Genomic DNA, 26748 nt, shown 5'->3' with positions numbered 1-26748 from the left:
TTAGAAGCACAATAATAATAATAATGGCGGCATGGTGGCCGACTGGTTAGCACATCTGCCTCACAGTTCTGCGGACCGCGGTTCAAATTCCAACCCCGCCTGTGTGGAGTTTGCATGTTCTCCCCGTGCCTGCGCGTGTTTTCTCCGGGTATTCCAGTTTCCTCCCACATCCCAAAAACATGCATGGTAGGTTAATTGAAGACTCTAAATTTCATCAGTAAGGTAGACTTGAACTTTTTATTACTGAAGGCTCAAATAAAAGCAATCATTCCTAATGCTTGCTTTATTTATTTTGTATGGCAGAATCAATGGCATGCAAATACATATATTTGCTCTGAAACAAAAGCAGGGATATTATATTTCACGCACACAAGAACACTGCTGCAGATTTGAAATTTTTTTGTTTATTAACGTATTTGATTATTTGACTTTCCCATTATGTGTTTCTTAGTGTTCTTCTCGGGCCTAAACAATATTATGAAGCACTTTGGCATAAAAATGCAAAAAAGAAGTCCGTAACTGCTGGCCAGGATAGCAAATATCTCCACAGCCACAGTGAACTTTCCCGGAGAGCTGATATAAGCAGGTATGAAAGCGAACCAAACTGCACAGAATATCAACATACTGAAGGTGATACATTTAGCTTCATTGAAATTATCAGGCAGCTTTCGAGCAAAAAATGCAATGACAAAGCACAAAATGGCCAGGACTCCTATGTAGCCAAGCACAGCCCAGAAACCTAGAGCAGAGCCCAGTTGACACGCTAAGATGATTCTGTCTTGGTACAGTATCAAATTCTTAAATGGAAAAGGAGGGCTGATGGTTAGCCAAAGTATACAGATGATCACCTGGATTAGAGTGAATGCCACCACGCAGAGTCTCTGCTGCGTTGGTCCGAACCACTTCATGAGATAACTGCCTGGAAGTGAGGCTTTAAAGGCCATCAATACCAATATGGTTTTACCCAGAACGCAGGAGATGCAGAGCACGAACGTGATGCCGAAGGCCGTGTGCCGCAGCATACACGACCACTCGGTGGGGCGGCCGATGAAGGTCAGTGAGCACAGGAAACACATGGTTAAGGAGAAGAGCAGCAGGAAGCTCAGTTCCGAGTTGTTCGCTCGGACCAGAGGACTTTCTTTGTGGCAGTAAAATACTATCGTTGTCATTGTGGTCAGGAACACTCCTAGTAAAGAGAACAAGGCTAGAAGAGTTCCCAGGATTTCTCCATAGCTCAGAAACTCTATTTCTTTTGGCGTGCAGGCGTCTCTGCGTTCGTTGGACCAGAACTCTGGTGAGCATTTCGTGCAGTGTATAGAATCTGTCAGGGGGAGAGGGTTTGTTTTCATTGATATCAAATTCAGTGGGGGGAAGTAACAAGGTACAAGTACTTTGTTACCAGAAAAACAAACACTTTTTGTCATATAGAATATGCTATTTTCATGGGTCCTCCATAGCTTGAATGACGTCACGGTAGAGCAAGCGGGAAAGAGAGCGCTATACGTTACGATACAGAGAGAGAGTGATGCAATTACAGAGCTAGCAGTATTTCACTTATTACTGAATATACTTGTGGTTATCTACACCCAGTGTGTGTCCATGGGAAGTAAGTTCATGCCACCATTTTGTGTGTTTACAATTGTTAAGTCCATGTCGTACATCCCTGTTATGTTTCAAGTTAGCATGCGGCTTTATGTCTGTAAGTTTTTGTTAGTCAGTTCACAGCATTAGCAGTAGCATATAAGTCGAGCCAACGCTACCTAGCTCTGTTTAAAAAAAAAAAAAAACGACAGCGATATTTCTTTTCCCTTCCTTTCAATATGAGCCCTGTGTAAGTTAATAGAAGAGGAAAACAATTTTGTGTGCATATTTGTTTTTTCATCATGCAAATATATATATTTTAAAATTTTGTACTTAAGTACATTTCAGAGAGTGCAGGAGTTGATACAGTACTTCTACTTTTTTACAGAAGTATCTATACTTCCCCTTATGTGTACAGTGCGAGTGTGAGCCACCTCTGGTTAAATTACCTGTCGAGTTACTGATTTCTCCTGCGAGGCACATGATGCACTCGTAGCAACACACTGGACGTCCTTTCTGGAGGACCTTGCGGCTTCCCGGGAGGCAACTCTCACTGCACACTGATATGGGCACCTGTCACACAAACACACAAGTCCAATCATTCATACAGCATATACAAGTAGAGTTTCGGCAACAACCACCTTCACCTCGGAGCTTCCATTACCCCACACCACAGGAATGTTACTCATGATGAACTGATGGCTGTCCACCTGGGAAGCGTCATAAATGCCCACAGTCACTCCCTCCATAGTGCCTCTGTTAGTTATCTGCAAGTTGACCAGTTCGTATCTGGCTGGCGAATCACCGTTACTGTCAAAATATACTCTCTCCCCCCCTGGAGTGGTGAAGTTCACCGAGCTGAGATACTGCAGGACCTGGCGAGAAGGGGCAATAATTGTAATCATACTAAACACACTGTTTTAAGCATTTTATTGGATTATGTTTGAACTGGTTTAATTTAAAGCAATGCAAAACCACCTTGCAATACCCAAACAAACAGCTTTTTGCTGCAACACAGAAAAAAACAATATTTTACAACTAAAACATTATATTTAGCTTGGCTAAGGAGGGGTTAAAAGTTAGGGCATATTATTTCAACAATTTGCTTTTTAAAAGAAAAAGCTTTTATTAAGCCAAGCCACAAAATAAATCCTAACTATAAACTTTTTCTTCTTCTTGTATCTGTTTTATTTTTGTATATAAATCTTATAAAATTGGGGGGTGGGCGTCAAAGCCATATCCATTGCTGCCCCATTACTTTTGGATCACACGTCGTGTTGGGGACGTGTGTTCCAAAAGTAAGAAATCAATGTCACTGCACAGACCTAGACACCTTTATATTACTGCTCAAAACCCACCTGCTCAAACATGCCTTCATATTCATATATATTGAATTGTTATTGTTGTTTTTTTTTTTTTATGTTAAGCAACTATGAGTACATTGAAAAGTTGCTAAATGGATAAAATGTGTTCTGATTATTAATACAGTCGTAGATACAAGAGGCCGATGCCTGCAATTTTGACTGAGCCTCTCCTCACCTGCCATGGCTCAGTATGTGCACTATTAGCACAACTCCAATTTGAAAAGGGTCCGCTCACTTCTCCACACTTGAGGAGGGCGTCGAGAGCATGGGCCACCGAGTAAACGGACTTGTAGACATTGTTGGTAAACCTCAGCTCGGACACATCTGTGAATTGTGACTCGACATTGCGCAAGCTCTCGAGGCCGCTGCAGGGCTTTTGTTGCCCCGTCGTGGTTGCTTTCAGGGAACAGTTAAACACATCCTCCCAGAAGTCTCGCACAAATTGGCTGTGAGGGAACAACGAGGGGTGGAGCCCCCTCAGGTGTTCCTCCAGCCCGGGGATCCGAGCCCTGCTGACGGCGAAGCCCAGCGAGCCCACGAGTACGCCGTGTCCCTCGCTGTCAGTCAGGGAGTGATCCGTAATCCAGGCGTCACTGCCGACCCACTGCAGACCTGTAACGTTCTGCTTGTACAGCTCCTTTGCCAGCAACTTAATTTCTCTGTGAGACATAAAGGCCATTATTACTTTGGAAGAAGCACTTTGGATTTTGGATAATATCCTCTGCAGGTCTTCAGGTGGACCAGAGGATGAGAAGGCATCAGAATACTCGATGCACACTTCGTATTCTTGGGCAGCCTGGATGAATGCAGCAATGCCATTGAGGCCATATTCATTATTCACGGCTATGGCTCCGATCCAGGTCCAGCCCAGGTGCTTGACCAACTTTGCCAGGGCTCGGCTCTGGTAGTAGTCACTGGGAATGGTTCTGAAAAAGGTTGGATACTCTTTCCTGTTGCTGAGACAGGCACAAGTGGCAAAATGGCTTACCTGTAAACACAAAGAAAAATGACGGGGCGGTGACATTCCCAAATAATACATTGTTACAATATTTAACTCATCTAAACAGTTCTCCTCACCACCGGAACATGGAAACGTCCTACAACCGGTGCAAATGCGATGGTCGGTCTGGATCCCGAATGTCCCAGGATAGCTTGCACCGTCTCAATTTTTGTGCAGTTTTCATCGCTAACTTTTCTTTCAAGGCCACCCATCAACGCCAGTGCAGCTCTCAGAATGTCCATGGTCCCACAGTCGTCATAGATCTTGTAACCCAGCTTGACGCGAGGAAGGATTTGGGGGTTTTCGTTGATCTCATTGATGGCGAATATCATCGCCTGAGCAAATTTAAATTCTCTAAAGTTGAAGCTTGGATGATAATAAACACAAACTTGTGTGTCAATTTCAAGCAATGTATGCAGTAACAGACAAATAGATGCATTAATTAAACATAGTCCAGTCTAATGGTATTAAACAGTACATACTTTTTACACGGTCGCACCTCTGGAATTACTTGAAATGTATTAACCGCATAATCCTGCCCTGTGCGGAATGAAAAAATGGCGCCAATAACAAGATCCCCGTCTTGCGCCAGCTCAGGCAGGTGCGGTGGCCCCTGCATCTGGCACACACACTCCCCCTTCTTCTCTGTGAGCAGGACCAAGATCAGCAGGCTCAGCAGTGACATAGTGTTGCTGTGCAGACCAGGCCAGCCTTGCTAGCACACTCAGGGCTTTATACACAAAGGAGGGAGAAGTTGTCATGGTTCATCTCATACCTCAGGAGACCCAAAGAAACCAAACAAGTGAAGATGTCTTGTGTGTGGAAATGTGAATTTTAATTTCTAAGTACAAAGAGCATAAATGGCAATTCTTCCTCATGCGCAATTAATTCCATGAGAATAAATTCATACATGGTGACAAAAGAATTGGCCAACACTTGCCCATTACCACGGGTGGCGGAACAACATTCAAAGTGGGGGGCACAGTACTTTTGGGGCACTTTTTACCGCTCCGAGGGCACTTTTTGCCCCTCCGAAACCAATCGTCCACTGGGGGCGGGACGGGGGATTTTAAGGGGCACTTTGGCTGCTCAAAGGGCACTTAAGGCTGCTTCGAGGTCACTTTTTGTCAGACACATGGGGGCACAAGGGGTAGAAATGGGGAACATACGGTAAAAACTGTGTGTTGGGGGGGCTCTGGCCTCTGGGCGTTACACTGATATGAACATGTCCCCCTATTTGCTGTTATAACAGTGTCCACTTTTCTGGTGATACCGTAAAATAAATCCTGCTGTCCATTTGCGTCCTTTCATCAGGTCAGAGAGATCTTTCCCATTAATCCCATCCAATAATGCATTTATGGACCCTAACCCTAACCCCCAACTGTTCCCACATAGTTAGCGCAATTGTTATCACGTACCATAACATAAGCAGGGGTGGGCCTAGTGGGCCTAGTTAGTACTTGGATGGGTAAATTGAAAAACAATTTTTGGTGAGATTTATCATTAAGGATCAGAGGTAACTAAAGGGGCCTAATTTATTTTGGAATCGTTTTTTGTTTTTATAGACTCACGGCATTCATCCAAACAAGCAGGGTAGCCCCATACTAAGACAATTTACAGTATAATGTAATCTGCACTTGTGGATGGCTATTTTGTAATCGATACGGATGAATTTCTGTCTCTTCTATTCCTTCTGTTTATCCTTCTTCTTCATCCTCCTTCCGCTTCTTCTGTGGTCCCACATCCTCATACTGCTGCCAGCGATAACGCCCCTTTCAGGCCTCACGTGTCACTAACAGAACTTCCGATTCAGACAAATCAGACTGTTGTGACAAACAGGGTGCTGCACCCACACAATGGATTTAAACGTGCAAATACAAACAATTTGTCCTATTTGTTGGATTGCTCAACCTGAAAAGCTAAGGAGCTGAAAGTCAAGATGTCCTACGTGACTTTATTATTAACCGTGCTTTGGACCTAATGCTTATAACAGAGACTTTGATGCGAGATAGGGAGCTAATGCTCCTAGCGGAACTTTGTCATCTAAACAAAAGCTTTTTTAGCTTTTTTTTGCCTCACTTTTCAAAGACAGTCTTAAATGTGAATTGATTACTGACTATGAACCAGCTCTGAATCACAACTTTTCACGATAAGTAATCCTTCATTTGTTTTAGTTGCTGCAATTTATTGTCCACCAAAGTACAATGATAGCTTCATTTCTGAATTTGCGGAATTTCTATCCAGATCTTTTTTTTTGCTTTATGAGAGACTATTGATTGTTGTGGCGGCACGGTGGACGACTGGTTCGAGCGTCAGTCTCACAGTTCTGAGGTGCGGGGTTCAATCCCCGTCCCCGCCTGTGTGGAGTTTGCATGTTCTCCCCGTGCCTGCGTGAGTTTTCTCCGGGCACTCCGGTTTCCTCCCACATCCCAAAAACATGCATTAATTGGAGACTCTAAATTGCCCGTAGGCATGACTGTGAGTGCGAATGGTTGTTTGTGTCTATGTGCCCAGCGATTGGCTGGCAACCAGTTCAGGGTGTACCCCGCCTCCTGCCCGATGACAGCTGGGATAGGCTCCAGCACTCCCGGCGACCCTAGTGAGGAGAAGCGGCTCAGAAAATGGATGAATGGATATTGATTGTTGGTGATTTTATGATTCACATTTGTTGTGACAATAAGCCACTTAAAAGTCAATGACTTTTAAATTGCCATAGAATCTTTTAGAATCTTACACAGTTTGTGTCTGTCTGGACTAACACATCAACATGGGCATACTTTAGATGTGGTGCTAGGCTATGGCCTGTCTGTTTCTGTCATTGATACTTGTGTCCTAAGAATTTTAGACCACTCGGCGATAGTATTTGATATTTCTATTCCAAACCTATCCGCCCCTCTGAGAACATCCTTAAATCCTAGAACGTCCCGTAATGTTGGCCAAGGAACATTTAATGATCTTAGCTCAAGATTGCCATATGTGGTTAATTTGGTTTTTAGTCAGTACTCTTCGGTTGAAAGTCTCCGAAGATTTTGGTGATTCTATGCAGGAATTTTTGGACTTATTGGTTGCCCCAGCTAAAATGAGGAAGGGAGCTCTGAAAAATGTCACACCCTGGTGAAATGATGACCTAATCATTCAGACTCAGACTATGTTGCCAACAAGATTTTAAATGGCTTAGCACCAGTGTATTTAAAGGAACTTTTGGAAATGTATGTTCCAACACGGTCTCTCGGCTCGGAGGGGAGCAGCCGTCTAACTATCCCAAAAGTAAGCTGTTTGGTGAACGGGCCTGCTCAGTTCGAAACCCAATTCTGTGGAACACTCTTCCACTTGATGTTGACAAAGCATGCTCAGTTGAAACGTTGAAGGCAAAATTAAAGACCCACCTTTTTACTCTTGCATTTTAATTTATATATGGTGTCCTGTTTTAATTGGGTGTTTTTTGTTTTTGTTCCTGTTTTTAACTACAAAATTGTTTCACTTTGTTTGTCTTATTAGATGTTTTTTAGTTGTTGGTACTGTACCTGTGCATTCTACTCACCTGTACAGCACTTTCACTGAAAGTGCTCTAAAAAATAAACTTATTATTATTATTATACACCAACCCCTGATTGATTAATTTAATAATATGTGACAATAGGGTCTATAAACAGTTCATTCTTCTCACTAAAACTCTATTTATATAAATCTAAACTACTTCTGTTCCAATATCTTTTCATGAGGATTTTACTGTCCCTTTACTTCTGATGCTCTTCTTTGTATTCTTTTCAGGTTGCATTAGTATGATGTAACATTTAGGAATAAATATGCAAATGAGCAGTCCAAAACTGGAGGCCAAAATTGCAAATATCTCTACGGCAACACCGAACTTGCCCGGGGAGCTGACATAAGCTGGGATGAAAGTAATCCACACCGCAGAAAATATCAGCATGCTGAAGGTGATCAGTTTGGCTTCATTGAAGTTATCCGGAAGCTTGCGGGCCAGAAAGGCCAGAATGAAACATAACAGGGCCAAGATTCCTATGTAGCCAAGCACGGCCCAGAAGCCCAGAGCTGAACCCACAGCACACTCCAAGATGATTTTATCCTTAAACTCTTTGAAATTTTTGAAAGGAAATGGAGGAGCGATTATGAGCCAGAGGACACAAATGACCACCTGGATGAGAGTAAAAGCCAGCACACTGAGTCTTTGCTGAAGAGGCCCAAACCACTTCAAGACATGACTGTCAGGAAGTGTGGACCTGAAGGCCATCAGCACCACAACAGTTTTCCCCAGTACACAAGAGATGCAGAGCACAAAGGTTATGCCAAACGCCGTGTGTCGTAGCATGCAGGACCACTCGGTGGGCCGGCCGATGAAGGTCAGAGAGCTCAGGAAGCACAAAGATAAAGAGAGGAGCAATAGGAAGCTTAGCTCTGAGTTGTTGGCCCTGACGATGGGAGTACTCCTGTTTTTGAAGAAAACAAAAGCCACGGCAGCAGTCAAGCATGAGCCCAATAAAGATGCCGTGGTGAGGAGAGATCCCATGACCCCCTCGTACGACAAGAACTCTGCTTCTTTCGTCGTGCAGGCATCTCTCCTCTGGTTTGACCAGAACTCTGGGTGGCATCGCACACATGTGACAGAATCTGAAAATGTAGGACAGGACATATAAAGGCCTGCATTGCTTATTATTACGCTCACAAAAAACTCAACATTATATTGAGTGAAGAAACAGTGCAAGCACAACAAAAAATACATAAATTCACACTCACATTCACACCTATGGACAATTTAGTCCTCATTTTTCAATGAACCTATCTTATAGTTTAACTTTTCTTTATGCCTCATCTACATGTGACCTGGCCGAGTGTTTCCCACCCATAGGAATCCCACTTGTGTTCTAGGCAGAAGCCGACCTGTTTCAATATGATTGGCTGCAGTATACTCTCCAATGCAATATGATGGGCTGCTGTATCCCGGTAGGACACACCCTACTGCTTCCAGGCGGGAAAAGAAGTATGTGACTTCAATGTGTTGGCGTTTATATGAATCCCACTGACTGTAACGCACCCTAATTCTAATCCTAACCTTTACCTGTTGTAGCCCTACCCTACCTCAAACCTATCCCTAAACTTAACCAAAACAAACTTCATTGTTTTAATTTTGTACAAATGTGATACATATTTGGAATGATCATCAGTCATCAGTGGGATTCCTAATAACGCGCCAGTGACGTATAGTGACAGGCAGATGAGTTAAAGGTCCCATATTTTTGCTATTTAGACCTCCATAGAGTGATTCTCTAACATGGACTGAGTATAAAAGTGTCAATTTCATTTAAAAAAAACACCTTAGTTTTGTCATCCGAGTGTCCATAAAAAGCCCCTTTGACAGCTACTTCTGTTTGACCCAGTTTTGTCCCTATTTGGCTAAGTCCTCTATGGTTGCCTCCATATAGAAGACCCACAGTGAATATGTCAGCTTTGTGTTCAATTAAACAGGTCCAGATATCAAACTGAGCAAGTACATTTGTGAATAAATCAAGTTGAGATCATCATTCTTTCAGTATTCATAATTTTTGTGACATTTTTGTTTGGTGGTGTCCTGTGAGATTTTTCTTATGTGAAATGGGTACCTTGACTCAATAAAGTTTCAGAAACATTGATTTGGCCTATCTGTCCATTTAAAAAAAAAAAGGTGGCCCTTGATAACAAACGTTTGCCCACACCTTCTTATGTATCATACCTGTGGTGTTACTGAATTTGCCCTCTGCACACCTCACACAGTCATAGCAGCAGACCGGCTTTCCTTTCTGCAGAACCTTCCGTGTCCCTGGGTGACATTTCTCACTGCAAACTGACACAGGGACCTGCATGATAAAGATTTATGGAAACTTATAAACATGTTTTACAATCAACTGTGGTACTCATACTCTACTCACCTTCTGTGAGTTCTCAGCCCAAATCATAGATCTATTATTCAAATTCAGCTTTTTGTTCGCAGACGTGTCATAGAGACCAACTGTGACAAATTTGACTGTCCCATTTACTGTTGGCTGCCAGTTTATAATTTCATACTTGGCTGTTGGATCTCCATTCTCATTGAAGTAAACTTCATCTCCTCCTTTAGTTTTGAATGTAATCTTCTTCATGTGGTGTAAAATCTAAGGCAAGATACATATTGATGTTATTTAGCTGATGGCGTGATGTAAAAGAAAAAAAAAAAAAGACGCATTTATTCGTACTTACTGTAAATGGCTCTAGCTGCACTTTTGTCTTACATGTTGTGTTACAGCCAAGAATACCATGAAGCGCATGGGCCACAGCATACACAGCTTTATAGACATTGTGAAAGATGGGCATGAGTGACATATCAGTGAAGGTGTTTTGAACACTGCTGAGGTCTTCAAAACCACTGCACCCCCTCTGATTACCGCCTGATGACTTTGCCCTCTCAAACTGACACTTGAATAATGTCTCCCAGAATAGCCTGAATGTGTCATCACCAGATGTATTCAGGCGTTTTATGTCCAACATGAACTCCCTCATGCCGCTGACGTGTGCTTTGGGGATGGATAACCCGATTGCTCCATCTAGGATATGTTTCTGATCCATAGCTGCCGTTTGGGAATCAACGATCCAAGACTCTGTGCCGACCCACTGGTAGCCGGTCAGGTTGTGATATGACAGTTGATGAATTAATACATCCAGGTCCATGTGCGAGAGGAAAGTGACAATCACCTTGGACGTAGAAACCTTAATAACATCGATTATCTTTTTTATTTTGTCTGGTGGATCCATCCTAAAGAAAGATACTGAAAACTCCAGACAGATACCAAGCTGTCGGGCAGTCTCTGTGAACGTGGCCATTCCATTATTGCCATAATCATCATTGGTTCTGATAGCTCCCACCCAGGTCCACCCAAAGTGCTTGACCAGCTGGGCAAGAGCTCGACTCTGGTAATAATCACTGGGTATTGTCCTGAGGAAAGATGGGTATTTGACTTTATCACTGAGACAAGCACAAGTGGCAAAGTGGCTTATCTGCAGGAAAAGAGAAAGACATTATTGACAATATTTACTTCAGATAGTAAGCACAGTGCATTTCGGTCTAATCCTACCCACCAGCGGGATGTGAAAAGGTCCAATGACAGTTGCTATAGCCATGCAAGGAGAGGAAGACGTCTCTCCCACAATGGCCTGCACTTGGGCTGGTCTGATACAACGCTCATCCAAACGGCTGTCTCCATCCCCATTGGCCAAAGCCAGTGCGACCCTCACCCCTCTAGCAATGGAGCCACAAGAGTCATAGATTTTGTAGCCCAGAGAGAGGCCAGGCAACAGGTCGGTGCGGTTATTGATCTCCTCAATGGCAAAGACCATGGCCTGGGCAAACTGGAAGCCCCTAAAATTTAAACTGGGTGCAGACAGTTGAATGAAGCAACATTTTAAGGAATGCAAAGTTTAAACTGAGCTCGATAGTTTACCTGGTGCACTGCAGTGGTAGCGGCTTGTGTGCATAGCTATCCTGTCGGTCTTTCCAACTGCTGTGAAGGGAAAAGATTCCCCCCAACATGATGTCTCCATCCTTAAATAACTGGGGTTTCTCCAGATCTCCTCTGCGCCTGCAGATTGGCTGCTCGGCCCAGGAGAAAGTTGCTACTAGGAAGAGGTGTAAAAGTGCCCAACCCTGCTCTGCCCACCTGTGTGTGGGTGTCATGGTGTCTGAGCATGAAGGTAAACCACAAGATGACGTGGGACGACGACCATTCGTGTGAATCAATTCTCACACTGGTTTTTATATGTGTAGAGCTGACCTGTGAGGGGGGGTAGGAGGAGGGAGATGCACCAAAAGAAGTAGGACGATTTTTTTCTTACATATCTATATTTTCACCTTTGAATTTAAAAGTTCTGCAATGTGAAAATTTAATAATAGATTTGTTCTTCCTCCCAAGTTTTCCTACAGTTAAATCTTGAGAAACAAGCTGTTTTACACTATAGTTTATTGTATTCAGTTTTTTTTGTTTGTTTTCAACATTTTAACGCAGAGAATTTTCTTTACCATGATGTTACCACCTTTAATTTTTAGTCATAAAAAACATTTGGTGTCAGGAAAGCAATTGAAGTATGATTATACAATCACAGCTTGTATATTGCGACAGGGTTGTCATTCTTGTCAAAGTGTACGCTTTCAACCATCTGAAGAGAGAGGCTCACAGCCTGCCAGTAAAGCAGCGGAAAACCATGGTCAGTTCCTTGACAATATATGGAGTTTTTAAAGCCAAACACTCTAGGAGGTGACCTCGAACTTTTATTGTCTCTTAAATATCTTTCAAGACACAACTGGGTGACAATGTCTCCACTTTGTCTGTATCGTAACATATGACATATTGCTTCCCAGAATTCTTTGAGGAGTTCAGGAAGCCAGTGTACAGGAAGCCAGTGTACCTCTTGATGGTAAGATATTTGGCCGTGATCCAGGATTCACTGCATCACATTGCAGCAGTCTTTTTCTGGTTTTAGAGCTTCCTCTAGCAGAACATCCATCTCTCCGCGCTGCCAGTCACTGATGACCGTCAACACCTTCTCAGGAAAGTCTGTTCTCGAGATGACCTGGAAGTACTCGATACTGGCATCCTCCTGACATGTCGCTCTGATAGCCATTTTTGCCGGGGTCATTGTCGCCCAGCCAGGATTTGTCAAAGTGTTTTATGAATTGTGCCAAGACTCTGCTCTGAAGGTAAATCAATGGGGTTGGTTCTGAAGAAGGAGGGTTACTACTTTCTGTTACTCAGACAAGCACAAGTGGCAAAGTGGCTGATCAGAAGAGCAAAACAGGAAAAACAGCCAAACATGAAAGACATACAGTACATGACTACATTGACAATGCTACATAATGCCACAAAATCACTATGTTTTTACACATTGTAAACAATGTGGTTAGGCTTGGGTAATTTCCTTTTGGGTGTATTAGTTTATTAACTTCCATCATTAAAATTTCCATTGATAGTCTTTTCATCTACTCTAAAAAACCAAACATTATAAAACAAAATATGTACAGTACATTTTGAAATAGTCTTTTCATCTACTCTAAAAAAACAAACATTATAAAACAAAATATGTACAGTACGTTTTGAAATTACAGTGTGTAACGCTGTATAAAATCAATACTTACGTATGCACATAAGAACAGGCAGGAACAAGTTATACAATAGCATTATTCATCTTAAATTTAATGCATGAGTGTTGACCCATTTAAAACGACATGCTTTAATTTCTTCCACATCCGTCAGCTATCAATTGGAACATTATCCAGTCACATCTACATGCATTTGTCCTTCAATTTGTCATGACTGTCTTATTAATTTAAAGACTTCTGCATCCGGATAAGAGGATTAAAGTTTCTCTTTTGACAGGTGGTCAAAATAAATACTTGCACACACCTGATTAAGCAGAGCATTGGCCCGTGTCACGATTAATTTGCTCTTATTGTTATTTTCCATAGAAGGGGGTGTTGATGAACAATCAGTTGATGTGCCTCTTAGGGGCCTGGTTTAATTAAAAAAGAGGATGTTTACAGTATGTGTTTGCAGTGATGTCAGTGTATCAACCACCTTGGAGGTCTCCAGAGGGTCAACCATGTGGGATGTGACCGAGGTCTGGTGCCTCCGGCTTGACCTTGACTTACACCTGTGGTGTACACTCACGCACAATAACAAGCTAAAAAGTCCCTCTGGAGTTAAGTGTCTCTTGCCTTCTGTCACAACTTGCTCTTGAAACCATTGCAACATGAACACCTTGAGGAGTCTTACGATGCTTAGGAAACCTTTAACAAGATTATCAGTTGTATTTGACCTTGATGTTTAAATGACAACAAAAATACAGATCCTAGGAGCTAAGTTGTCTGGGGTTTCACGCCCCTGGTTGGGTCACCCATGGCAAACAGGTCCTAGGTGAGGGACCAGACAAAGCACGGCTCCAAAATCCCCTATGAAGAAAGAAACAAATGGTTCTAGGTTTCCCCTGCCCGGACCCGGATCACCAGGGCCCCCCTCTGGAGCCAGGCCTGGAGGTGGGGCTTGAAGGTGAGCGCCTGGTGGTCTGGCCTACACCCATGGGGCCCGGCCGGGCATAGCCCAAAAGGGTAATGTGGGTCCCCTCACCACCTATGGGAGGGGCCATCAGGGTCGGGTGCAGTGCGAGCTGGGCGGTGGCCGAAGGCAGGGACCTTGCCGATCCGATCCACGGCTACAGGAACTGCCTCTAGGGGCGTGGAAAACCTCTCTGGCAGGGAAGGAGCCCGACCTGGTGTGTGAGGTCGAGAAGTTCCGACTGGATATAGCCGGACTCGCCTCCACACACAGCTTGGGCTCTGGTACCAGTCCTCTTAAGAGGAGGAACAGTGGACCAGCTCCACACCCTCGGCAGGGTCCTTGAGGGTCCATGGGAGTTTTCCCAACCAGTCTACATGAGTTTTGTGGACTTGGAGAAGGCGTTCGACCGTGTCCCTCAGGGAGTCCTGTGGAGGGTGCTTCGGGACTATGGGGTACCGAACCCCCTGATACGGGCTGTTCGGTCCCTGTACGACCGGAGTCAGAGTTTGGTCCGCATATCCGGCAGTAAGTCGGACTCGTTCCCGGTGAGGGTTGGACTCCGCCAAGGCTGCCCTTTGTTACCGATTCTGTTCATAACCTTTATGGACAGAATTTCAAGGCACAGCTGAGGCGTAGAGTGGGTCCGGTTTGGTGGCCTCAGTATTGCATCTCTGCTTTTTGCAGATGATGTGGTTCTGTTGCCTTCATCAAGCCGTGATCTCCAACGCTCACTGGAGCATTTCGCAGCTGAGTGTGAAGCGGCTAGGATGAGAATCAGCACCTCCAAATCTGAGACCATGGTCCTCAGTCGGAAAAGGGTGGCGTGGACTCTCCAGGTCGAGGATGAGATCCTGCCCCAAGTGGAGGAGTTCAAGTATCTTGGGGTCTTGTTCATGAGTGTGGGAAGAATGGAACGGGAGATCGACAGGCGGATCGGTGCGGCGTCTGCAGTGATGCTGACTTTGTATTAGTCCGTTGTGGTAAAGAAGGAGCTAAGCCGAAAGGCGAAGCTCTCAATTTACTGGCCGATCTATGTTCCTGTCCTCACCTATGGTCACGAGCTGTGGGTCGTGACCGAAAGAACAAGATCCCAGCTACAAGCGGCCGAAATTAGTTTCCTCCGCAGGCTCTCCCTTAGAGATAGGGTGAGAAGCTCGGTCCTCTGGGAGGATCTCAGAGTGGAGCCGCTGCTCCGCCACATCGAGAGGAGCCAGATGAGGTGGCTAGGGAATCAGATTTGAATGCCTCCCGGACGCCTCCCCGGTGATGTGTTCCGGGCACGTCCCACCGGGAGGAGACCCCGGGGACGACCCAGGACACACTGGAGAGACTACGTCTTTCAGCTGGGCTGGCAATGCCTCGGGATCCCCCCGGAAAAGCTGGATGAAGTGGCTGGGGAGAGGGGAGTCTGTGCGTCCCTGCTCAAGCTTCTGCCCCCGCGACCCGACCTCGGATAAGCAGTAGAAAATGGATGGATGGATTTATTCGACAAATATTCATGCTTGCTTTATTTCACCAAGATACATGGACTGTATTTGAGTTTATCCCGTTTATACAATATTATTATATTGTAAGTCATTCTAATACAATTATGGTATGTAATTGTCCGCGGTTGGATGTTTGATGGTGGTCGGAAAATGGATGGATTATTTAAAACCTTATGTCTAAAATACACATGTACAACAAAATACACACAGATCTGAATTACAAATCAGTCTATCAGGTCTTTATAAGATGCTGAAAACATGGAAAAACCTTCACTAGACATGTATATAGAAGGCAGACTTCTCTTCTGACCTTTAAATTAAACATAATTTTATCTCGTGAGCAAATACTAAGTGTTATTGGAAAGCCAAAGTTAACCAATTAGCTTGTTTTGTACAAGGTCCTCGCTACTTCAATTAAAGCTGAAATGAATTCATTTCCCACCGCGCACCTGATGAGCTTGTGTGTCTCTCATGCAGCCTCTGGCTCACATGTCATCAGTCTTGCTGGAAACTCTCGCTTGTCTTTGCTTGCCTGACGAACCGCCGGGAATCAAGTCAGCCGGCAGCTGAAGGGAGCGCTTTCTCAACGGATAGACACAATAACACGTTTAAGTGCATCCCAAGTGTGTGGGATGATCCGCTTCGACACCTTATTATTGCTGCCGACCGAGTAATTACAACGAAAAAACATTACCAGTCCCGAGGCGTCCTCACAGCTGATGCCTTCAATCTGGTAGTTTGTCCAAATTGGACTTGCAAACTCTGAAGTGATGTAACGAGTATTCTATGAATTCTTATTATTCATTATTCATTATTACAGTCGACTTTGCACTTGTGCAGAAGCAGTGTATTGTATAATGTACAGCTGTGAATGTGAACAGTAGCAAGAATTATGAGGGATCATCAGCAACATAATTCACAATTACAGCTCTCACACACAACTGAAACGATTTTACACACTTTACTAAAATGTTATCACACTCCACTGTAACACTCACACAAACACTTATGAAACACTCACAGGCTCCACTGCAATGTTTTTTAGCTCACACACAAAAACGCTCTGAACTACTGAACTTTTCTCACACTCACAAGTAAAAAGCTCTCACACACAACTGAAACGCTCTCTCCCTCACAGCTGAAATTCCATTCCACACTTTACTGAAATGCTCTCAAACACGATTGTAACACTCCCACAGTGTTACAATGAAACTGAAACACTAACTCCACTGCAATGTTTTTTTTTTTTTTTTTTTTTTGCTGAAACACTCACACCTACAGCTGAAATGCTGTCGCACACGACTGAAGCACTCTTACACACAAATACAGTAAAGCGCTCTCACACATTTCTGAATTTGTTTTCGCTCACATATGTAAACTACTCTCACATTCACTAATGAAAAAGGTTTTGCTCACACACACACAACTAACAGTCACGCACAGTACTGAAATGTATTTCACTCACTTGCTGTACACTACTAAAACACTCATACACAACACAATAGTTGCTCTCACGCTGAATTGCTCTTAACACACAATTACTCAAATGCTCTCATACACACCACTACAATGCTCTCAAACTCCAGAGTGAAACACTCTCATAGTCACAACTATCCATCCATCCATCCATCCATTTTCTGAGCCGCTTCTCCTCACTAGGGTCGCGGGCCTGCTCGCACCTATCCCAGCTATCATCGGGCAGGAGGCGGGGTACAACCCGAACTGGTCGCCAGCCAATCGCAGGGCACATACAAACAAACAACCATTCGCACTCACATGCACACCTACGGGCAGTTTAGAGTCTCCAATTAATGCATGTTTTTGGGATGTGGGAGGAAACCGGAGTGCCCGGAGAAATCCCACGCAGGCACGGGGAGAACATGCAAACTGCACAGAGGCGGGGCCGGGGATTGAACCCCGGTCTTCAGAACTGTGAGGCACACGCTCTAACCAGTTCGTCCACCGTGCCACCCAGTCACAAATAGAACACTCTCAATACACTACTTAAACTGTTTTAAACATGACTGTGACGATTTGATATACACTCCTGGAATGGTCTCATACACGAACCACTGAAACGCTCTCACACATACAACGGCAATGCTGTCACATACACCAATTTTTAAACATTCCCAAAAGCACTACTGAAAATGTTTTTGCCCATACACACGACTGAATCCCTCTTGCACACACGACTAATACACTACCACATTGACGAATGAAACGCTCTCACATTCTCAATTGAAACGCTCTCAAACACTACTGAAACGCTCACACGTACACTCACACACACGCACGTACACACACACACTATTGAAAAACTCACACATGCTACTGAAATTTATTTTGTTGACATTCAGGAACGGGAGATCGACAGGCGGATCAGAACAGGAAGTAGAGCTGTAGGTGGCAGACAGGAAGATTTTGAGGTTCTCTCTAGGAGTGACCGGGTTGGATAGGATTAGAAATTAGCTCACCAGAGGGACAGCCAAGGTTAGATGTTTTGGAGACAAAGTTAGAGAGAGCAGACTTCGATGGTTTGGACACTTCTAGAGGAGAGAGAGTGAGTATATTGGTAGAAGGATGATGAGGATGGAGCTGCCAGGCAAGAGAGCTCGAGGAAGACCAACGAGAACGTTGATGGATGTAGTGAGGGATGACACGAGGGCAGTGTTTGAGAGGAGGAAAAGGATGACACGCGACATCCTGACGGGAGAAGCTGAAAGGAAAAAAAGAAGTCTTAGACCTCTCTGTCCTTTCCACTTTGCTTACACCCCATACACTACATCGATACACGTGTGTGTGTGTGTGTGTGCATGTGTGTGTGTGTGTCTCTATCTGTCTCTCCCTATAACTGAAGGTTGACTTAGGCCTGCTCAGGCGTGACATGGTGACATGACACCGCTAATGTCTCATCTCCGTTTGGGCTAAAGTGCCTCCTCGTTATGGTTGTTATTTATGTGGAAACAAGGTTTCCTTTTCCATTGATTCGCTGGCTCAGGGGAAATCAGTTCAATTTGACAGCGATACTTTGCGACAGGGGGCATGCACGATGTACATTTAAGGCTATAAAGGCTTGTGGCTTGTCTGTTGAGCGCTTACACTGTTGCAATGAAGCACTGTGGAAGGTGTCCACTAAAGAGGATTTTAACAAAATAATTTGCAGCCATTTTTATAGCATTTGTTTTTAAGACTTTTTAGAAAAACATGTTTCAGGTTTGGAGTAAGCCCTGTAGGTCGTGGCGGAGGACAGAGCTGGTGGTCTGGAGCATCCTGTGGGTGGTTATGTTGTTTCCCCACAAATCACATGAAGATCAGAAGCGACTTTGTGATGTCATCCCAGGTTCTATGAACCTGCCTGTGCTGGAAAAAAAGGGAGACATAGTCTTGGGGGGGCTTTTCTCCCTTCACGATATGGTGGTGGAGCCCAGTCTGACGTTCAGCTCCAAGCCCACACCCACTCAATGCACCAGGTAATAACTTTGAGGAGATGATAACAAGTGACCGTATTTAATTTTGGTACCTTTTTTTCCCTACAGATTTAACTTCCGGACATTCCGCTGGATGCAGACCATGATCTTTGCTATTGAGGAGATCAACAAGGAGGGCAAACTGCTTCCCAATGTCACTCTGGGATATAAGATCTATGACTCGTGCAGTACCGCCCACCAGGCTCTCAAGGCCGCCATGGAGCTGATGGGCAGCGAGAACGCTTCCATGGCCGAAGGGGGGCTGCAGGGTCATAGCATCTGCAGGGGGGCTGTACCTGCCGTGATAGGGGATGGAGGCTCCACTCAGTCTCTGGTCGTGGCCCGCTTCTTAGGCGTCCTCCACGTGCCGCAGGTGAGAGGAAAATACAATTCCTTTTTGTTTTCTTTTTTTACTGAATTCATTCCCAAGCCAACAGTTTTGGACTGATTTTTTTTTTTTTTCAAATCAAAAGTTGATTTTTATGCATACAGTTGTTATTAATGCACGTGTTATCTGTGTCTTTTAGGTGAGTTACTTTTCTAGCTGTGCTTGTCTGAGTGACAAAAAGGAGTTTCCTGCTTTCCTAAGGACCATGCCCAGTGACTTCTTCCAGGTGAGTGACCCTCACTGTTCAGATGTCTTTTATAATACGTTTTATAATTTGTTTATTATGTAGTCATTTGCATTGTTTATATTAAGGATGAAAAATGTCAAACCGTTAATACAGTGATTCTCAACTGGTGAGTCAGGAACCAATGGGTTGAGTCGCGAACAGCTTGTTAAAAAATACATGTATTTGTATACTGGTTTTACTGTTACAGTACAGACTAGACTTAGCAAAGTTCCCACACAGAACATATTAGGTAAACAACAGGAAGTGTAACTTCCTCGTGCGCTTGTGATAATACCTAGAATCTTTTGATCAGAATAATCATATTTTGTTCCTATCCTTTTTATCTCTAGTTTATACATATGAAAACACAATGACTATTCAAAGCAGGTTGTTGTTTTCATGCTATGCTGCATATTTATTTTAGGTGGATGCACTTGTACAACTGGTCAAACATTTTGGCTGGACGTGGGTGGGTGTGATTGCAGGGGATGATGCATATGGCCGTGGAGGTGCAAACATCTTTGCTGATGAGGTGAGTCAGCAAAAATGGGACAATGTGGTCAGCTGTCAACAACATAACGTGTACAGTATGCCCCTTATTGCAGTGATTCCCAACCACTATGGCACGGAAAATGTTCAATTTCTGATTAATTGATAAAAATAGTTATTTTATTACATTGTATTTACTACAAATAATGTATCTTTTTTAATCTATCTATGCCAGTAACATATAGTGACGGGCAGAACAATTAAATGGTCTTTCACTAGAAGGTAAATTTGCCCCATGTACTGTATATACCTGTTGCCATTCATACAACAGAGTAATAGCTTTGCTTCTCTCACGAGCCCAGATTTCACACAAAGTAAATTTGTGAGAAAATTTATATATATATATACACACACACACACACACACTTTTTTGTTTGATGTGTAACATTTCTAATGTAACTTGTGATACATATGCGTTGGCTCAATAAAGGGTGGAAGAGTGAAGACGTTTTTGTATGTCTCAGGTTAGAAAATTAGGCGCATGTGTGGCCCTCCATGAAATCATTCCCAAGCACCGAACTCAGAAGGCAATTTCATCCATCATTTCCCAAATCCGCTCCCTGGGGGCACGTGTGGTCCTGGTGTTTGCCTTGGAACAGGACGCAGCGGCGCTCTTCGATGAAGCTCTCAGGTGGGCTACTTCTTTGTTTTTCAATCATTCCGGAGTGAACGATTCTTAGAAACATTTCATCATTGTAGGGAGGGTCTCAACGGGATACAGTGGCTGGCCAGTGAGGCTTGGAGCACAGCGGCTGTTCTGTCCACTCCCGAAAAGTACCAGGCCATCCTGCAGGGCTCCATGGGCTTCGCCATCCGTCGAGTGGACATCCCTGGACTGCGTGACTTCCTGCTCCGCCTGCATCCATCTAACCCCGATGCTAGTGAAGACCCTTTTCTGATTCCATTTTGGGAAGAAGTTTTCCAATGCAGCCTGGGTGAGGGAAGTGACAACCCACCATGCACTGGAGCAGAAGATCTGGGGAATGTGGCAAACATCTACTCAGACGTGTCCCAGCTGAGGATATCCTACAATGTGTATAAAGCAGTGTATGCTATAGTGTATGCACTGAGGAGCATGGGAGACTGTGAGGATGGGGAAGGCCCTTTTGCTCTTCAGGCGTGTCCAGATGCACATAGCATACAGCCGTGGCAGGTATTAAAGGTCCCATATTTTGGCTATTTAGACCTCCATAGAGTGACTTTCTAACATGGACTTAGTATAAAAGTGTCAATTTCATATAAAAAAAACCACCTTTGTTTTGCCATACGAGTGTCCAGAAAAAGCCCCTCTGACAGCTACTTCTGTTTGACCGGGTTTTGTATCCGCTTTGTCCATATTTGGCTAAGACCACCCCCTTTCCCCTGATTGGTTGCATCCGTGTAGAATACCCACTTGTGAGAGCACACGTTTGTTATGCTGACATCGCTGGCTCAGGAGCGGAGAGGTAGGCGGAGATATTCGCTAGTGATGTAGATAAGCTCTAGAAATTCGAATGACCTGATTTCAGACCTCTTGGCAGAAAAACATCTGAAACTCATGAATGCGGGGACGATTTTAATTCATATTTCACGTTTACTAAGGCACAATAGAGCCAATATTACATCACAAATTCTACAAAAAGTTGGTTTGGAAAAATATGCCCCCTTAAATACCAAATACATAGCTCATATTAAGTTAGTTTGGTTTTGAATCATTTAATTAATGCACTCTCCATCCTTAGCTGCTTCACTACATAAAACAGGTGGAGTACTTCAATTCCTTTGGAGATGATATCACATTTGACGGGAACGGTGACCCGGCGGCCATGTACGACCTGGTCAACTGGCAGCTGAGACCAAGCGGAGGGCTCCAGTTCGTCACCATCGGAAAGTTTGACGAGACGGTCGCAAACAGACAGCGGACGCTCCGAATCCAAAGCGAGGATATCGTGTGGAACGGCAACCAGACGCAAGTAGAAATCTCATTGAAGTACTTGTGGAAACACAACATTTGCGACACCTACACAACCTAATGACATCCATTACAAAAGCTGTAAAAATATAAATAAATCTGCCTTTCCTTAGACAGAGCACAGTTGAAGAGTGATTAAGAATGTTCCATTCCTGCCAAGCCTGCTTCACTGTGGCCACCATGATGGGTTAAATGAGATAATGTGGATGTGTTCCTTCATTCATTAAATGTACAGGGTGTCCCTTTTTATCGATTACTTTCAGGTCTCCTTCAGAGAGACGTGAGACGTGTGCCTGACTGCAGTTCAGCAGTAGTTTGAGAAGCTTTTTCGACATCACACTGCTCTAACGTAGCACAATTTACCATGGCAAAGTTTCTCGAAACAGGGTCTGTTTTTGACAAACCACGCAGCAGAAGGCAGGAAAAGTATCACGAGGACTGGACTGGAATTCCGCGAATGCTCCGGAAAGTGACAGCATTACCTGTACCGAGTTCAGGTATAGTTGAAAGGCTTCAAGATGATGATATTAGATTATGATTATGATACTCAACAACTTGAAGCATACTCTGAAGCATCAAACTGCATTGAGCTTTTGTGGATTTTCGCTGGCTTTGCGCCAATGCCAGTGACAGGCCTTCCACTGTGCAGTTTGTCAAGTACAGATCCTGTTTCGAGAAACTCGCCACGGATAGCGTAAATAGCACTACGACAGCTTCTCAACCGGCTTTGAACTGCAGTCGGGGACAGAAAAACGTCTTGCCAGGCAGCATTTGTGCAATGCTGCTTTAATGTCATGATGAGCATGGGCCATATGCTTACAAAAACAACAAAGCCTAAGGTGGCCAACTGGTTGGAGCGTCAACCTCACAGTTCTGAGGAGCGGGGTTCAATGTGGAGCCTGTGTGGAGTTTGCATGTTCTCCCCGTGCCTGCGTGGGTTTTCTCCGGGCACTCCGGTTTCCTCCCACATCCCAAAAACATGCATTAATTGGAGACTCTAAATTGCCCGTAGGTGTGACTGCAAGTGGTTGTTTGTTTGTTTGTATGTGCCCTGCGATTGGCTGGCAACCAGTTCAGGGTGTACCCCGCCTCCTGCCCGATGATAGCTGGGATAGGCTCCAGCACGCCGGCGACCCTAGTGAGGAGAAGCGGCTCAGAAAATGGATGGATGGAAGGAAGTATTGTATGTAGAGATTATTATTGAGGTTGTCTATGAGAGGTGTGGCTAATATTTTGGCCCGCTCATGTAGGTGGATGACGTCGTCACATTAGAAAAAGCTCTCAGTGTGATGCCGCACAGTTCTGCAGTGTTGCAAATAATACGCAACACATAATTAACACTTTTATAGGCAGAAGATGGATGGATGGATGAATAGTTTCCAAAAATCCAATTGTTCTCCTGCCTTAAAGAAAGCTAGGCATCCTCCATTTCCTTTTAAGTTTCAGCAGAAGAATTTCTGATACAGCTCATTAGCTTGTCCATCTGTACCTAATGAAGTGTCTAGTGACTTACGTCTGTCTGTCATAGACCGTGGTGCTGTGGCGCAGAGAGTAAGTGTACGCCTTGCAACCGGAGGGTTGCCGGTTCATATCTCCACCCTGGGGAAGATGCCCACCCTGCATTGCCAGTGAATGAGTAATGTGTGCAATTGCAAAGTGTCTTTGAGTGCCTGCAAAAGTGCTATAAAATGTGTTACTATTATTATTATTATAGCGTGACTGTATAGGAACCGGTGTAGTTTGTGTCACCCTTGTTGCCCAGGTTCCGCTCTCAGTATGTAGCAACATTTGTCCTCCGGGCACCCGCAAGGCGATCCGACCTAACTTCCCTATCTGCTGCCATGATTGCATGGTGTGTGCAGCAGGGGAGATTAGCAATCAGACTGGTGAGGATATCTACTCCTCCTACGTGACAAGACTCTCTGGTCAGGATGCTGAAGCTTCATTATTCTGCTCTCTAGACGCCATAGAGTGTGTGCGCTGCCTTCCCGAGTTCTGGTCCAACAGCGAGAGGACTGCCTGCATCCCTAAACAGCTGGAGTTCCTCTCATTCAGCGACACCATGGGCATAACGCTGATGGTGATAGCTCTCATTGGCTCCTTCTGCACCTGCGTTGTGGTCTTAGTCTTCTCCTACCATAGGACCACCCCCGTGGTCAGGGCCAACAATTCGGGGCTGAGCTTCCTGCTGCTCTTCTCTTTAACCTTGTGCTTCCTGTGCTCGCTCACCTTCATCGGGCGGCCCTCCCGGTGGTTGTGCATGCTGCGCCGCACGGCCTTCGGCATCACTTTTGTGCTCTGTATCTCATGTATCCTGGGGAAGACGATAGTGGTGCTGATGGCTTTCAAGGCCTCACTTCCCGGCAGTCAAGTCATGAGGTGGTTTGGGCCTGCACAGCAAAAAGCCATCATTTGTATTTGCACTCTGGTTCAGGTGAGGACACTTTTATTAGCAATAATACTAATAATAGCTTTGATTCAGAATGAGGTTCAGAAAACTTAATTTTTCTCTTTGGGGCAATTGATGTTGGAATTTTATAAGCGGCAAAACCAAACTGAAATGTCTGACAGTGTGCTGGGATCTGTAACTAGTTTTCATATGCAGGAGACTATCAGCCACTAGTTTTTCTCAGATTCAGTTTTTGGATTGCAACGGCATTGCAGTGTCACTGATGTAACGCCCAATCAAAAATGCAATGTCGTCTCATGAGCTTTTGCAAACAAATAGAGGTTTCGGGATATAAAGAGATCTAGCCGGCTCCTGCCAACCTGTGCCAATACAGTATATACACTATACTTTATATATATGTAATAAAATGCAACGGTAACCATATTTGTAATTTCATATGTACTTGTGGCTAAAAAAAACGAAGTGTGGAGAGTGTCTGTTACCTAAACGCACCTGAGCTTTGACACCAAAATGTATGTTTCCGGGTACAAAGTGACATCCAGCCAGCTATATATTGTATTTCACTAAAATACGTATTTAATTTTATATAATTTTTACTTATAATACTATATTTATAATTGAATTTGGACCTCTGGATGAAAAAGCAAAGCGTGAGAGTCTCTGTTATGGAAATCCACAGTTGCGGTCAAATGAATAGCCCCAACAGTCTCTCAAATGTCCACATTCTAGGCGGCATGGTGGCCCCGCCTCTGTGGAGTTCGCATGTTCTCCCTGTGCCTGCGTGGGTTTTCTCCAGGCACTCGGGTTTCCTCCCACGTCCCCAAGACATTCGTAGTCGGTTGATTGAAGCCTCTAAATTGCCCGTAGGTGTGAATGTGAGTGCGAATGCTTGTTTGTTTATGTGTGCCCTGCGATTGGCGGGCGACCAGTTCAGGGTGTACCCCGCCTCTCGCCCAAAGATAGCTGGGATAGGCTCCAGCACGGGCGTGACCCTAGTGAGGAGGAGCGGTACAGAAAATGGATGGATGGATGATTGTTGTCTTGAAACAACTGAGGCCAAATGGAGTCAAATGCAGCCAGCAGATCCCTTTAGTTGGCTGTCTTATGAGGATAACGCGACTATTGGGAGTTGAGATACTTCCACAGAGAACTCCGGGCATTCGCTTAATGTGTCACCGGAAACAAAGCAGATGTCAGAACATTCCAAAAAACCCATGCATTTTCCATAGTGCTTGTCCTCATCCTATCCCAGCAGACTTTTGGCTGGTCGCCAGCCAATCGCATGATAGTTTATACTTTATATGTATTTATTCCACTTTTTATTCATGCAGGTGCTCATCTGCACCGTGTGGCTCACCGTGGCCCCCCCAACCCCTCTCCAGCTGATTCCCCGTGAGAGCGCCATTGTCATTCTTCTGTGCGACGAGGGATCGCCGGTGGCCTTCGGTTTGGTCCTGGGTTACATCGGCCTGCTGGCTTGCCTCTGCCTCCTGCTGGCCTTCCTGGCCCGGAAGCTTCCAGACAATTTTAATGAGGCACGTCTCATCACCTTCAGCATGCTCATTTTCTGCGCCGTGTGGGTGGCCTTCGTTCCCGCGTACATCAGCTCCCCAGGAAAGTACTCCGCAGTCACTGAGGTGTTTGCCATGCTCGCCTCCAGCTATGGCCTGCTGGGCTGCATCTTTGCACCAAAGTGCTACTTAATTCTCTTTCGGCCCGAGAAGAACACCAGGAAACACATCATGCCCAGAATGGACAGGTTTTAGGAAATATTTTCCTCATGTTATAACAGTAGTCCACAGCCAGCGTGGCCTTCTGTGCAGGCCTAATCACTGCCAGAAACACTCACCAACTTTTACAACTTAAGTTCTAATGTTTGGTCCTTAAAATTCTATTCATTTATTCTTAAAAGTCTATTGTCTTCATTTCAATGCCTCTGTATATGTTGGATTTTTTTTTTTTTTTTTTTTTTCCACTTAGATTTCAGACTGCCCAGGGCCGTCAAAATCAGCAGTGCTGGCCAATGTAACTTTAACTATATTAGTATGGGACTGTTTCTTTAAACAATAAGATTTCAAAAATATCTTCACGGGGCCAGAGCACTGGCCCTCGGTGATGTCTGCATTTTCCCATCCTCTGATTGGTCGGTCAGAGCAACACGTATGACAGCCAAGTTTGACTAGCTAAAGACATCTGTCATGATCTGCCCGCCTAAATACATTTAAGTATCAAAATCAGCATCTCTG

At 44.5% G+C, this 26748-nt stretch overlaps 3 protein-coding genes across 3 annotated transcripts; 1 reads left to right on the top strand and 2 right to left on the bottom strand.

The window, feature by feature from the left end:
• Positions 1–407: 407 nt before the first annotated feature.
• LOC133404858 (extracellular calcium-sensing receptor-like) lies at positions 408–4567 on the bottom strand. Its single transcript, XM_061681293.1, has 6 exons — positions 4428–4567; positions 4023–4311; positions 3121–3933; positions 2229–2456; positions 2031–2154; positions 408–1321 (listed from the first exon to the last, which is right to left on the bottom strand). Exons 1-6 carry the CDS (start codon positions 4562–4564, stop codon positions 408–410), a joined length of 2505 nt encoding a protein of 834 aa, XP_061537277.1. The 5' UTR covers positions 4565–4567.
• A 3093-nt stretch (positions 4568–7660) lies between these two features.
• LOC133405321 (extracellular calcium-sensing receptor-like) lies at positions 7661–11518 on the bottom strand. Its single transcript, XM_061682179.1, has 6 exons — positions 11415–11518; positions 11053–11344; positions 10177–10971; positions 9870–10091; positions 9674–9797; positions 7661–8544 (listed from the first exon to the last, which is right to left on the bottom strand). The coding sequence occupies exons 1-6, from the start codon at positions 11501–11503 to the stop codon at positions 7661–7663; spliced, it is 2406 nt and encodes an 801-aa protein (XP_061538163.1). The 5' UTR covers positions 11504–11518.
• A 7389-nt stretch (positions 11519–18907) lies between these two features.
• On the top strand, positions 18908–26268 carry LOC133405202 (extracellular calcium-sensing receptor-like). Its single transcript, XM_061681967.1, has 10 exons — positions 18908–18981; positions 19048–19351; positions 19506–19592; positions 20017–20124; positions 20606–20772; positions 20841–21294; positions 21863–22093; positions 23855–23978; positions 24054–24526; positions 25834–26268. Exons 1-10 carry the CDS (start codon positions 18923–18925, stop codon positions 26266–26268), a joined length of 2442 nt encoding a protein of 813 aa, XP_061537951.1. The 5' UTR covers positions 18908–18922.
• Positions 26269–26748: the final 480 nt, after the last annotated feature.

Source organism: Phycodurus eques, chromosome 7, assembly GCF_024500275.1.
Source record: "Phycodurus eques isolate BA_2022a chromosome 7, UOR_Pequ_1.1, whole genome shotgun sequence".
In the NCBI taxonomy this organism is placed as follows: domain Eukaryota; kingdom Metazoa; phylum Chordata; class Actinopteri; order Syngnathiformes; family Syngnathidae; genus Phycodurus; species Phycodurus eques.
This window is presented reverse-complemented; position numbering and strand designations above follow the sequence as displayed.

What these genes read in the sequence shown, in the direction of transcription:
- LOC133405321 (XM_061682179.1), bottom strand. Translation starts at nt 11,503, where the DNA reads ATGTTGGGGGGAATCTTTTCCCTTCACAGCAGTTGGAAAGACCGACAG. An exon ending in GACCTTTTCACATCCCGCTG is followed by an intron (nt 10,972 to 11,052) that starts GTGGGTAGGATT and finishes CTTTTCCTGCAG; the next exon opens with ATAAGCCACTTTGCCACTTG. An exon ending in TGCAGCTAGAGCCATTTACA is followed by an intron (nt 10,092 to 10,176) that starts GTAAGTACGAAT and finishes ATCTTGCCTTAG; the next exon opens with ATTTTACACCACATGAAGAA.
- LOC133404858 (XM_061681293.1), bottom strand. Translation starts at nt 4,564, where the DNA reads ATGCAGGGGCCACCGCACCTGCCTGAGCTGGCGCAAGACGGGGATCTT. An exon ending in GGGGTAATGGAAGCTCCGAG is followed by an intron (nt 2,155 to 2,228) that starts GTGAAGGTGGTT and finishes TTTGTGTGACAG; the next exon opens with GTGCCCATATCAGTGTGCAG. An exon ending in AGAAATCAGTAACTCGACAG is followed by an intron (nt 1,322 to 2,030) that starts GTAATTTAACCA and finishes TCCCCCTGACAG; the next exon opens with ATTCTATACACTGCACGAAA.
- LOC133405202 (XM_061681967.1), top strand. Translation starts at nt 18,923, where the DNA reads ATGGTGGTGGAGCCCAGTCTGACGTTCAGCTCCAAGCCCACACCCACT. An exon ending in GCGTCCTCCACGTGCCGCAG is followed by an intron (nt 19,352 to 19,505) that starts GTGAGAGGAAAA and finishes TGTGTCTTTTAG; the next exon opens with GTGAGTTACTTTTCTAGCTG. An exon ending in GGAGATTAGCAATCAGACTG is followed by an intron (nt 23,979 to 24,053) that starts GTGAGGATATCT and finishes TCTGCTCTCTAG; the next exon opens with ACGCCATAGAGTGTGTGCGC.